Source organism: Myiozetetes cayanensis, unplaced genomic scaffold (genome assembly GCF_022539395.1).
Source record: "Myiozetetes cayanensis isolate MyiCay16 unplaced genomic scaffold, myiCay2020 scf1, whole genome shotgun sequence".
Lineage (NCBI taxonomy): Eukaryota > Metazoa > Chordata > Aves > Passeriformes > Tyrannidae > Myiozetetes > Myiozetetes cayanensis.
The window spans coordinates 104,482,102-104,494,212 of NW_026086604.1; the positions used below are offsets into that span (position 1 = coordinate 104,482,102).

Below are 12,111 nucleotides of genomic sequence, written 5' to 3' on the forward strand. Positions count from 1 at the left end.
ACCAGCAGCCAGAAATATATATATATACACACACTGTGACCTACTCCCACGTCCATGGTTGAGTTTTGTCAGTCTTCTCCAACAAATCGAAATCCCAGCTTATCTTTTACCCTCGGCTAGTTCTCAGTCTGTGAATGTCAGCAACCAGCCTCAAGATATCATCTCTGATGTTTAGGTTTGGAGAAGAAGTGAAGTCCTGAATGTAGGGAGAAATACCAGGGACTCTGATACCTAAATGCCTTGTATCTAGAGGCACTCCAGGTATTGCTGATGTTATTCCAGCCTTCAGCTGCTGCTCCAACTGGCTGGGTGGATTCTTTGTATTTTCCAGATCATTCCTTCCAGACCACCGCAGATGGCTTGATGTCATAGCACATTTTGAAAACACTACCTGCCTTTGTTTAGACACCTGAATTAATCCCTTCAAATCTGGTTCCTTTGACTCTGCTTATTGTTAGCCAGGCAACGGTTCCTTTTTACCCAGCAGAAAGCCCTCCACACCAGTTAAAACCTCTTTAGTTCCCAACTTTTTGAGCATGCATACCCTGGCTCATTTTCCACTTAAGTGTTCTGTTATTTAACTTTTTACTTTTGCACAATGGTATAAAAATGTTGTATTTTTCTAGTAGGTTTCCATTCGCGTCATGCAGAGGTAGTGTGTGCATGACAATAGGGGATGAGGTCAAATTACAGTTTCCACCCCAGAGTGGGTTTTCCAGGGACTTCTCCCAGTCAGTGTTTCAGTACTCCTCTCCTCCTCACCTCTAATCTTCTACCTTAAGAAGTAAATAATTGCAGTCACTGGCTGAAGTGGAGCTCTATGGGGCTTGCTATGTAAGATAGTTTTCTCATTTTTATTTGCAGTTGAGAGAAATGAGGTATATTGATAACTTCATGTTCCTTCTTCATAAATGTCATTACTTTTCCCATGTCATGGATTCAGCCAGGCTATGTCACATCCATGCGTATTATAGGTCTTCCAGAATTGCTGAATTTTTACTGAGAGGGTGACAGCAAACATCACTGTGGAGGTATACTTGTTCTTTCCTCTAGCATCATCAAAACTTAGATTTTTCATAATTTAAGTCTCATTTCCCTTCTTTCTTAAAATTACATATAGTCTTGAATTAGTGCATCCATCCAACACTTGCCCAACAGTTTTGACTTCATGTAAAAATGTTTTGTAGCTGTGTATTAGCTTTTGGGCCAAATCAGACTTCAGCTCACGTGAGCCAGTATAGCCTGTAGGCCTTGCTTCATCCCTGGTTGGTTGGAATTGTTTTAGTCTAAGCAGTGGAATGGAGCTATAATGTTTTGGTCGAGGATTTGGTCCATACCATGTCAGAGTTGAATTATGTTCCTGTGGTCAGCCTCTAATATTCATCTACCAGTGCAAGAGCAAGTATATGTAGCCAATTAATATGTCTGTATGTTTGTGCATGTGTAAAATAGCAAATAAAAGCCACAGGAACATAAAGGCTGAGCAGGGGTTCTGACAGCATATGTTGTTCACTCATAGCTGCTGTTACAGAAACGTATTTGTTCCTTCCTATGAGTTATTTTTGGGGTTTTTTGGGGGTGATGTGTGTTTTTTTGTTTAGTTAGTTTTTTGTAGTTGTTGGGTTTTTGGGGTTTTTTGGGGGGGGGATTGTTTTGGTTTGGTTTTTGGTTTTTTCATTTTTTTTTACAGACTTGTTTTTAGCACTTGCACCTTGGACAAATTAGTCATCTTTTCCCTTAAAAAAGAAGTTCTACTACAGTTTGACTTCCGACAAGTTTATTTTTGTGCCTTCTCAGTCCATTTATTCCATCTGTCTTCACCTCACCTCACTTCTGACGTCTTCTGTTATCTGGGCATTCTTCCAAACATACTAACTGGCAGCTACAAAAAAAGGAAACCTTTGAAATGCAGAACTAAAGAAGTCATTCAGGCTGCAAACTGATAATTCATACACTTTATATCCTGTTCTGTATTTTTCTTTGTGTTGGACTGAAAGGCCAAGCAAAACATGCTTGTCAGTTTTATTATTTTACTATTTTCCTGCTATTATTTTTTATTGGGATTGCCTTTCCTTATAAAGAAAAAGAACCAAAAAAACAAAACAAAAGAAAATAGCACAGCCCATGACACCAGGAACAGAGAGAAGATTCTGAGGATATCCTTACCTTTTCACATATCTAGCACTTGGATAGAAAGAGAGGGGGGAAAAAAAGAGATAATGCTAAGAAGCTGCTCAGCTTTGCTCCGAAATTTGTACCTCTGGTAGCCATTCCTGCAGCAGTAACTTATGCGGACGACGTAAGTTCAGAGTGCCTGGCTCTGCCACCTGCTCTTTGTCACTGCAATTTGGCTTTAGCGCGTTGTATTCAAAGGAGCTTGAACCTGGCTCCCAGTTCAAATCCATGGCAAGATCTTGGGTTTGGTCTGTAAAGTGTTAGTGAGTCATTTGTCAGCTACATCAGGATTTTCCAGTCTATTTTCTGTCCCCTGAGGCAACTCCGTATGTACAGGGCACTGTTAACTAAACAAGGCCAAAGACTCAGCTTGTAGCTGCACACCATAAAGCATCCCTAACTGGAAGTTTAGTTTTGGAATCATTTGCCAGCAGGGACAAGAGTGAAATGTTTAATCAAGAGGTCAACCTGCAGAATAGCAGGATGCTCCCTGTGCACCCTAAACCCTTGCTAATTGATGAATTCTCTCAGCTCTTCACATCCTTTGATTTCAGATTCAAATTTTGCTGGTTTATTTCTTGCACAAAGGAGAGAAGTGCTTCATTTGGAGTAAGGTTTATTGACAGGATTGGACTCAAGGTGTGCTCCTGTTGGAATGCAGATCATTGGGGTCAGCTTGAGGTCTTTTTCCCTATTACCCCTCCTCACATTTTTCCTGCCTCAGCATCTTCTCTGTGGGTGTGCTTGCCAATATGAGTTTAATTTTTTCCTTTCCATTTGGCACATGGTTTCTTTTTCTCAAACAGCTTCAGTCCCTAACTTGCTCTTCTCCAGCCTGTTACCTGCCACTATTATCCAGCTGTAAACATCGCACAGCTTAATCATAGTAAAAAAATTCATGCCTATGTGCGTGCTTTTTCTCCTCCTCTGGGTATTTCCAAGATAGGAGTTGAAGTGCAGACTGGGAGACTGAAAATTATTGATAGACAACACAAAAGAATTTGACAAAAAGAAAACATCTTTCCTTTATCCAGTTGGCAGCTAGTGATCTCTCAGAACAAAGTTTATTGCTGATTTATTGATAACAGAAGAACTGGAGTTGTAAGACACATTGAAAGGTAAACATTGTTAGGTCCCAGTATTAGATAACAATTGTCTGATCATGAACAAAGAAACAGAAGGACAGAAGTTGAGTATTGAGTGACTGGAAATCACTTTATTCTTCAGACAGTTTAGTGTGAAACAGCACTTAAAAAAACACTCAAAGAAAGCTTTAAAAATACTCCACCATAGTCTTCACTTGCTATTTTTTGAAATTGAGCATAGGATTATAAAATGACTAATATTGATTTATCATTTGGTAATTCTAAAAATTATTTCAATAAATCCTTTGAACCACATCAAGATATCTGAAGTTGTTGTATACAGAACTATAAAGCCAGAGGTAATAATGTCTTTCCCTTTTAGTAGTAATGTTATTGTAATATTTTGGGACTCGGACAAGTGTGTTGTACTAATCCACTCTACAGAGCATCATATTTGATTAACCTAAAGTGTTCACACTTCCATAAAGAGAATTTTCAGGAAGATTTTGAGATTTAAGTCCTTTTGGCCCCAGTGGAAATGAGTATAAGGAAGAAATCTGTGTTACAGACTGCCAGCTTTGTTTCTGTATTTTGAACTAGATTTCACAGACACTTAAATTTTGTTAAAGTTTTGCTTTCTCCTACCTCTCTGTATTGGAGTAAGTCCTAAGGCACCTCTGTCTTTAAAGGGTAAAGAGATTGGCTTCCTCTTTCCAACCTATGGAGTAAACTCCAAACATTTCCACAGATTAGATGAGTTGCAACCCCTGTCTCCACTAACCACACTCTGGATGGTGTTTTCTTAGCATGGAATATTTCAGCGTGGTTCAGAGGCCACCACCCCTTTCCTTCAAAACACAAAGGGAAGGAAAGAAATCTAAGTGCAGACTTCTGCTCTTGTTTTTCCAAGTGGAAGATATAGTGCTTGCAGGAATAATTTAGAGATATACTTCATAACTGGAGAAAATGCACCACTTCTTGTTTTTCTCTATTTCCTTTTGCACACTTAGTTGTGCTCAGCCTTTTGCATTTTGTAGGTCTGTTTGGAGGTTTATATGCAACATGTGTTTTATATGGAAAGAAGAGGGTCCACCTAAAGGCTGTGGGGGCGAGGTGCCTAAATTCTAGTGTGAATCCCAATGCTTTGCACTCATGATATCAATCACAGCCTCAACCTCTAAACCAAAAAATCAGTAGATGTTTTGTGATTATAGCATAAATAACCAACATGGTTAGGCAAGATAAGCATATACAGTTTTGAGTATTAAATCTCGGCTGTTTTTGTGAAATTAGTTGCCTTCCCTGGTCACAGTTTCCACATTAGACCATACTCTCTGCCATAAAAACCTTTGCCTCTTGTGCCGATGAATGAGATTAATCTTCTAAAACCTTTAGCATACTACTTGCATCACTACAACATAAATAAATAAATAAATAAGCCTACCACATAGTTTCAAACTTTGCAGATTCAGGGTTCATTAAGAAGTCATCTCTCTTTTTCCTTAAAAAGAAGACAACCATGTAGAATAATAGAGTTCTCTGTCTAGCATACAAATCCATCTGGAAAGAATTTAGTCTGCAATAATTGTGGGCATTTGATTTAGCATTAAATCCCTGTAGGTAATTCAAATGTAAATTTATTAGGGTGAGTTTATCCCCAAGCCGCTGTTGGATCCAATGTTTGGAGATGAAATTGGCCCATTGCACTAAAGCTAGAGCCTGCATTGTTTCTGTTGCATCAGGATACTATTACATACCATAATGTCTGTCGTTATAAGCAGACATTTACTCGTAATAAAGTCAATAGAGACAATACAGACAATCACCTGACTTGCATTTATTTTTCAGACCTTTAAAAACTAGTCATTCTTTGGTTATGAATAGGTTTATATACTGGTATCTAAATCACTCAGACAACACTGGTCTAATTCATTATTCTGTTATGCTGTACTCATATGAGATAGTCTCTTTGGTTAAGTAAAATTCTTTGCATTTTACATTCTGCTTCAGAAAAAAGCCTTGTGTTTCAAGAGGCATTCAGCACATAATGTAAACAATGCCATCTGTCTTTTTCTTTGTAAAATCTTCTTCGAGATAGCCCTGATATGCCTACTGTTTTCAATCACTTAAAAGGCAGTAATCCAATTATATCATCCTCTATGTAGGAACTGCCATTGCTTTCAGTCCACTTCCAATCCTGACACAAGTAAATCACTTTGATAAGATCCTCTTTTTATTTATTTTTTTTCTGAGGAGACTAGCATAAGTAATGATGCCAGTGATAGACCAAGGACAAAATGACCATAATGGACTTTCTGTAGGAAAGGAAAACATGTGCCATTGTGATTTATCATGTCACTTGAGAAATACTTTTCCTTGGAATTTCTGCAACAGACACACTGTCCAAGCGAAGGGCATTAGCAAGTATGGATGGATAAATGGTAAAGTCAGACAAAAACCTTCATTAAACAGCAGTTTTAAGCAGCTATTGCAACTTAAATTTCTTAAACAGAAACAAAAGGTCAAAGCCATTTTGGAAATGTGCCTGGGTCATATTCCTCTTTGGTATAATGCCACCTACTTACATGAAAATGCGCTGGGAATGTGTAAGGTTGGATCTTCCTTACAAACTACTAAGGCTTATCGTGTAGATATGCCTTCCTTCTATTTAAAAATGGTTTGGGTGACTTCAGTGCTTTGTGCCACCAGTGAGGCAGGGGCCTGGCAGACACGTCTAACCTCCCAGAATAGATGTGGCACGAGATCAGTAGTATCTGCAGACTTCCTGCTACAAACTGCCCTCGACTCTGATGCTGAGAAAACATGGTTAGAGCTGAGCTGTCTCTTGCCTCTGATTTCAGAAAAATGGGAGAGCAGCAGATGAGGTGGTCATATGCAATTCAAAAGCTTGTTTGAAAGGAGCACTGGTGTCTCTTTGAACCCAGACCAATCCCTCAGCACAAAGAACCCCATTTGAGTTTGCATTTTCAAATTTATGGACAGTGCTGGTCTTACATCTTCTGTCTGAGACCACATCTAGGGAACACAGTAGCAAGTTCACTCTCTTGGCTGAGTAAGCAGGTAAGAGGTGATCATCCATATTAAAAAAACACAGGCCAAATTCAGTATTTTCAATGTCATGCTATGAGGTAAGTCTTCTGTTAAGTAATTTGGAGAGTCTGTGTGAGAGAACTGTGATCTGGACAGGAAAAAGGTACCGTATTTGAGCTAATAGATTGAGCTAATGCTGTTTAGGATGATGTTCATACAGTAGGTTGGTTTTTTTTACAGAGAAAGTGTGGAGAGCCTTATCCAAAAGCATTCCTATGCCCGATCCCCCATTCGAACCTATGGAGGAGAAGATGATCTTGGAGATGACAGCCAGGCAACACAAAGCAGAGGTAGGAAAACGTGCTCATGAAGTAAACTGTGGTGACCTAGTTATGCTTGAGAACACCAGGGCCACAATCAGTACTGTGGTACTCTAAAGCATTTCTCTGATGTGTCTCTCTGCCATGAAGTCCTGTAATGAAGAAGAATATTTGTTACTTTATGGTTCTTTGGGACATCTGATGTGCCTGTGACACTGGTGTAAGGGGTTCAGTTCAGGAGGCAGCTCTAGGGCTGACCATAATAGTCTTTGCCATCAGAAGAGAATCAGCTCTGCTTCCTCTTCAAGATGTCTGAAAACCAGGCAACTTCATTACCACAGTGCCAAGAACAAGCTAACATTGCCCACCTCTTAGCAGGACTTACTAACTGGGCCCTGCACCATTTGTAAAGTACCCTATAGATGTGCCACTTGCTGTCCCTCCAGCCTTCTGTGAACAGAGGACTTAGTTCTGACTATCTTCAACTGGCCTGTAGTTAACCTGCTTTGCCTCCACAGGAAGAAAGGTCTGTAGCTCCCTGGAAAATTGATGTTTAATTGTTATCTCTTAGTCTCTAAAAGGTGCTTTTCCTGCTGAGGCAATTAGCTCTCAAATGCTTTATCAGTTTGTCTGCTTTAGCAGTCGCAAAAGTAGTAGCAAGACAGATTTGTTCTTTGTGGGAATACTTACTGGACAAATTGCATCTGTCACAATTTGCCACTGGAAATAGATCTCAAATCCACCCTGTGGGATTGCTGACTAGCATAAACTTGTGTTGCATTATAGTTTGCATGTTGACTTTGTGACCTGTCTGATATGCTACAGCCACTTGAGGTAAAGCAGTTCTGTCTGTCTTCCGACTGGCAGTGCCCTTGTCTTGTCCTCTAACTTCATACAGTGTTGCTAAGATAAGAGCTTTATTTCTGGTCATAAGCTCTTTGGACTTGTACAGGGAAAACACACTTATTTTTAACTATGACTGGCTTTTCAATAAAATGGGATTAGGTGGGCTTGTTCTTACATGTCTGTTCTAAGAGCAGGTCCTTAGATTACAGAGTTTTTGGAGCAACTCCTCAGCTGGTATGATACCATCCTTTCACATACTTCTGGGGGATTGCCTTGCTTCACGTCTTCTTAGATCCTAGGCCAGCTATTGTTGAAGACTACTAAATTTTCCCTTACCAGAAGGGCTCAGAGCAAGGCACCTTCTCTTCCAAAACTAAATTTCTCCCTGGTGTGATGTCCTCCTTTGGGAGTGACAAAACGAACAAGGTAAACCTCAGTATGAGAGCTGGCCATTAAATCCTTTCTCTTCCTAAAAGAATCCCTAGGAAGGTATCATAGAAGGAAATAATACTTTATTACAGTTAATATTATGTATAATAAAAGGGTACAGTTCTGCATTTGCTCACAATATGGCAAGTGAGTAAGTGAGGAAGATTATGAATTATGGCAATGAACTTTTTTCTAATCTGTGAGCCATATGCTAGCATGGGACGTGATTGTTCTGGGCAACCAGAGGCATGCACAGAGGGTAAAACATACTGCTCTTGCAGATGAGCAACTGGTACTGCCTTTGGTCTCTCTTTATGTCTGGTATCCTTAAACAAGGAATAGTCCTGCCAAGATACAAGGAGAGAAATAATGTTCTTACTGAAAACCCATAGATATCTTCATTTCTTCCAATGCATTTTAAAACAATCTTGCATGCAAAACTGATGGATGTTCTTCCATACATATGAGAGCTGACAGTCAAATACATGCATGTTGCTGGGTGGCATGTGTTATAAGTTCTCTGATACCTTGATTGCCTCAGAATTACTAGAGCACATTTCCTTGGTGCTGGCAAATGTGGTATGTGACATTTTTTGGAGTACTAAGCTGCAGTTACAGACGATTGCAGTTGGAGGAGTAAAGGATGCTTGAGGAGGTTCCTTATGAGATTCACAGAATAGTTTGGGTTGGAAGGGACCTTTAAAGGTCATCTAGTACAACCCTCCTGCAATGAGCAGGGACATCTTCAACCAGATCATGTTGCTCAGAGCCCCATCCAGCTTGACCTTGTATATTTCTGCGGATGGGGCATCCAGCCCCTCTCTTGGCCACCTTTGCCAGTGTTTCACCACCCTCATAGCAAAAAATTTCCTCCTTGTGTCTAGTCTAAATATAACCACTTTAAGTTTAAAGCCATCACTCCTCATCACAACAGGTCATGCTAAAAAATTTGTTCCAAACTTTCTTATAGGCCCTCTTTGTGTATTGAAAGGCTGTAATTTGGTCTTCCAAAACCCTTCTCTTTTCAAAGCTGAACAACTCCAAATTTCTAAGGAAGTTTAATAATCCTAAATCTTACAGGAGAGGTGCTCCAGCCCTCTGATCATCTCACAATCGTTAATGAGAAAGAATCACATACTTTACGCTGCATAGAACAAAGAAATAAATAGCAGTGATAGACTTTCTAATTATTTCAGCACCTTGCCAGAGCATTCTCTGCTCAGATGATTTCAGCCATCTAAAGACGGAAGCTGCCAGCCTACAGTAGCACATTCATCACAAGACATTTATTTCCAAAGGAATTAACAGATAAGAAAGATACAAATCCAATTAAAAGTCTTTAATGCACATCTGCATTCACACAGAGGATTCATAGTAGCCACCTGGAACAGAGCCAAATGTAAACCTTCTAGGCAAATCCAAATTTGCATCCTGCTTTTCCTGTAGTGCAATAATGCTCAGATAACTCCTGATTTATCAAGGGTTTTGCTGTGGTTTGTGAGTAAAGTATTATCCTTAGAGTTTGTCTCTGGATCCTGACTTCCCAGTGGTTAGGATTTATTTCAGTGGTAGGGCCAGGATTTGGTTCATTTCCACTGCTGAATTCACACAATTTCTTTTTCTTATTACTGGACTGTTTTACTTATTTCATTAAGCAGGGAAAAAATTATTGTAAGTATCTGTCTTTCTGATTTGAGAATATATCCCTTAAGAGATGGATGATTTTTTAGAAATAGCAATTTGCATTTCTTTTCTTTCTGTTGTTTTCTGCTTATAACTTTGGTTTGAGTATGTGTCTACGATTAGTCAGTATACTTAATTCCAGTAAGTTTACCTTGACAGATAGATGTCTTCATATTTTTTTCATTTCACAATTTGGATGAACCTGCCTTTTAGAATCAGATTCATGAAACTATTTTTTTGGTCTCTGAATGTTTAGCAATACTGGCTTGAAATTGTATTTTGTCAAACACTCTTGCCAATAAATTTATTTTCTAAAGTAGGAAAGTTGGTCCAGAAAGAAAACACAGAAGGGACTTGAGTTGAATTATTGTTTGAAGAGGAATAAAGAGAGTTTATTTATGGAATTTTATTATATTCCCCATTTCTAGAAATTGGACATATGATGTTGAGTAGATGTATAGAGGAACTACAGAAGACAAAGGCAATACAGTAACCATATTATTTGAAAATGACCATGCATAATTATCCAAACAACTTATTAATTGTTTGCCCCAACATTTTACTGTCAACAAGTAATTAGTTCAAATTTTAGGAAGCCATTTTTATTTTTCTTTATGATTCTTCAATCTTCAAAAAAAGATTATTTTAAAGAGTATGAAGACTTGTGAAAATAATTTTTGGAACTTTTCAGATTAAACAAACCCAGAACAAAATGACAAACCACTTCCATTTGATCAAAAGCAGATAATTACCTTCAGAACAAGTTTGGCACCTCCTACTATGACTTAGCATTAGTGTTGTTTCTTGAAGCACTGTACACAGTTGGAAATACAACAAATGTTTTGACATACACATTTCTAGAATTTTTTGTTCTTTATTGTAGAAAGAGGCAGGTTGACTGGAAAGGTGTAGTGTTGACAAATTTTACTGGGTTAAAAAAAAAAAAAAAAAGGAAAAACTTGTAGTGCAAATTACATTTTTCTGCATTTTTGCCACACTGAAATTTTAAGAAAAAAAGTAAATAGTTCTACTGAGGATCTGGTGCAAAAACTACAAGCATGTCTTCAAAACGGGGATGTAAGGCAGTGAGATTCCATGACAGAGTAGATACTTCAGTGTTTAGTGGCAGCATTACAAGGTGTTTCAGTGCTCAACACCAAAAATGACTGATGCGCAAAGCTGATTTTACTGTTCAAATCACTGCAAACAGCTTCTTAAAATGGAAATTCATCTAAGATGTAGTGATAAAGGACAGCAACCAGCAAATAATAATAATAGTATAGAGAGTGAAGTATTTGGGAAGTATTTCTAGTGACAACTGGTCATTGAAATCAGCCTTGCTGTGAAATACTGATTTTCTCCCTTTTTGCTGTTTTACCAGTTTTGTGTGTTGCAGTGCCAATGTCAGGCATTCTTTTTCTCTACTTGCAGGGTCAGCCTTTACAACATCTGATAACCTGTCCCTGAGCTCCTGGGTTTCTTCTTCAACCAGTTTCCCAGGATTTCAGCATCCACAGTCTTTGAGTGCCCTGGGTACCAGCACTGCATCCATTGCTACACCCATTCCTCATCCGATCCAAGGATCTCTGCCTCCGTACAGCCGCCTGGGAATGCCTCTTACACCCTCTGCTATAGCCAGCTCCATGCAAGGTAGTGGTCCCACTTTCCCGTCCTTCCACATGCCTAGGTACCACCATTATTTTCAGCAGGGTCCTTATGCAGCTATCCAAGGACTGCGTCACTCGTCCGCAGTGATGACACCGTTTGTATGAGTGATGTAAGACAAGAGAAACATAACATTTTAAATGTGCAAGTTTGGTATGAGAAACACAAGGGACCTTTCTGAAAGGCCTGTGGCAGGAGCGCTGAACTCGTAACAAACCAGCTAAGAAAACGCATTATGGATATAGATTCCTCTTTTGAGGGATCACAAGAAGAGAGCATGCAGCTTGGAGCTGCTCACAGATCTATGTGTAACACAGACAAAATGGATCCCAAAGTCCCCAGGATTTTTGGTCGCGTGCAGCTTGTTCCAGAGGTGCATTATACCTAGCAGAAAGAGATTATGTTTATGCAGCAGTGTACAAATTAATTGTCTATAAGTCTTTTTTCATATGCTAGATGAATTGTGAAAAAGGCAATACTCTTACTCATCTTCATCTCTTCTTGTGACTGATGAGCATCTAAACAGAAAAATGTATTGCTATAACTTTGAGCATGTTTTAGGCTATCTCAGCATACATTTCCTGAAAACAGGACAAAGTGGAGAAGACCACTGTCCTTTTTAAGACTGGCTTATATTCATGAAAACCAGTATTTCTTAGTTGCTACTATAATCACAAAGAGAAAATTATTAACAAGTATTTCTTTCTTTCTTTGTTTCTTTCACTTATCAGTTAAAAAAACCAAAGAACTGTGTTACAGGACTGTAGTAGTAATAATGTATTCTCTCCTTCAGTCTAAAAAGAAGTTTGTCCTGTATCCTAGGAGAGCAATTTAGCTGCCTGTTAAGGTATAATGAA

The 12,111-nt window shown here is 38.9% G+C and overlaps 1 protein-coding gene across 1 annotated transcript in view; it reads left to right on the forward strand.

Moving 5' to 3' along the window:
• TBX20 (T-box transcription factor 20) overlaps positions 1 to 11,869 on the forward strand; it is a 34,494-nt gene extending 22,625 nt beyond the window's left edge. Inside the window, exons 7-8 of the mRNA XM_050316262.1 lie at positions 6,552 to 6,661; positions 11,021 to 11,869. Of these exons, the coding sequence (XP_050172219.1) occupies positions 6,552 to 6,661; positions 11,021 to 11,361 (451 nt within the window). The 3' untranslated portion in view covers positions 11,362 to 11,869. The remainder of the gene's footprint in view (positions 1 to 6,551; positions 6,662 to 11,020) is intronic.
• Positions 11,870 to 12,111: the final 242 nt, after the last annotated feature.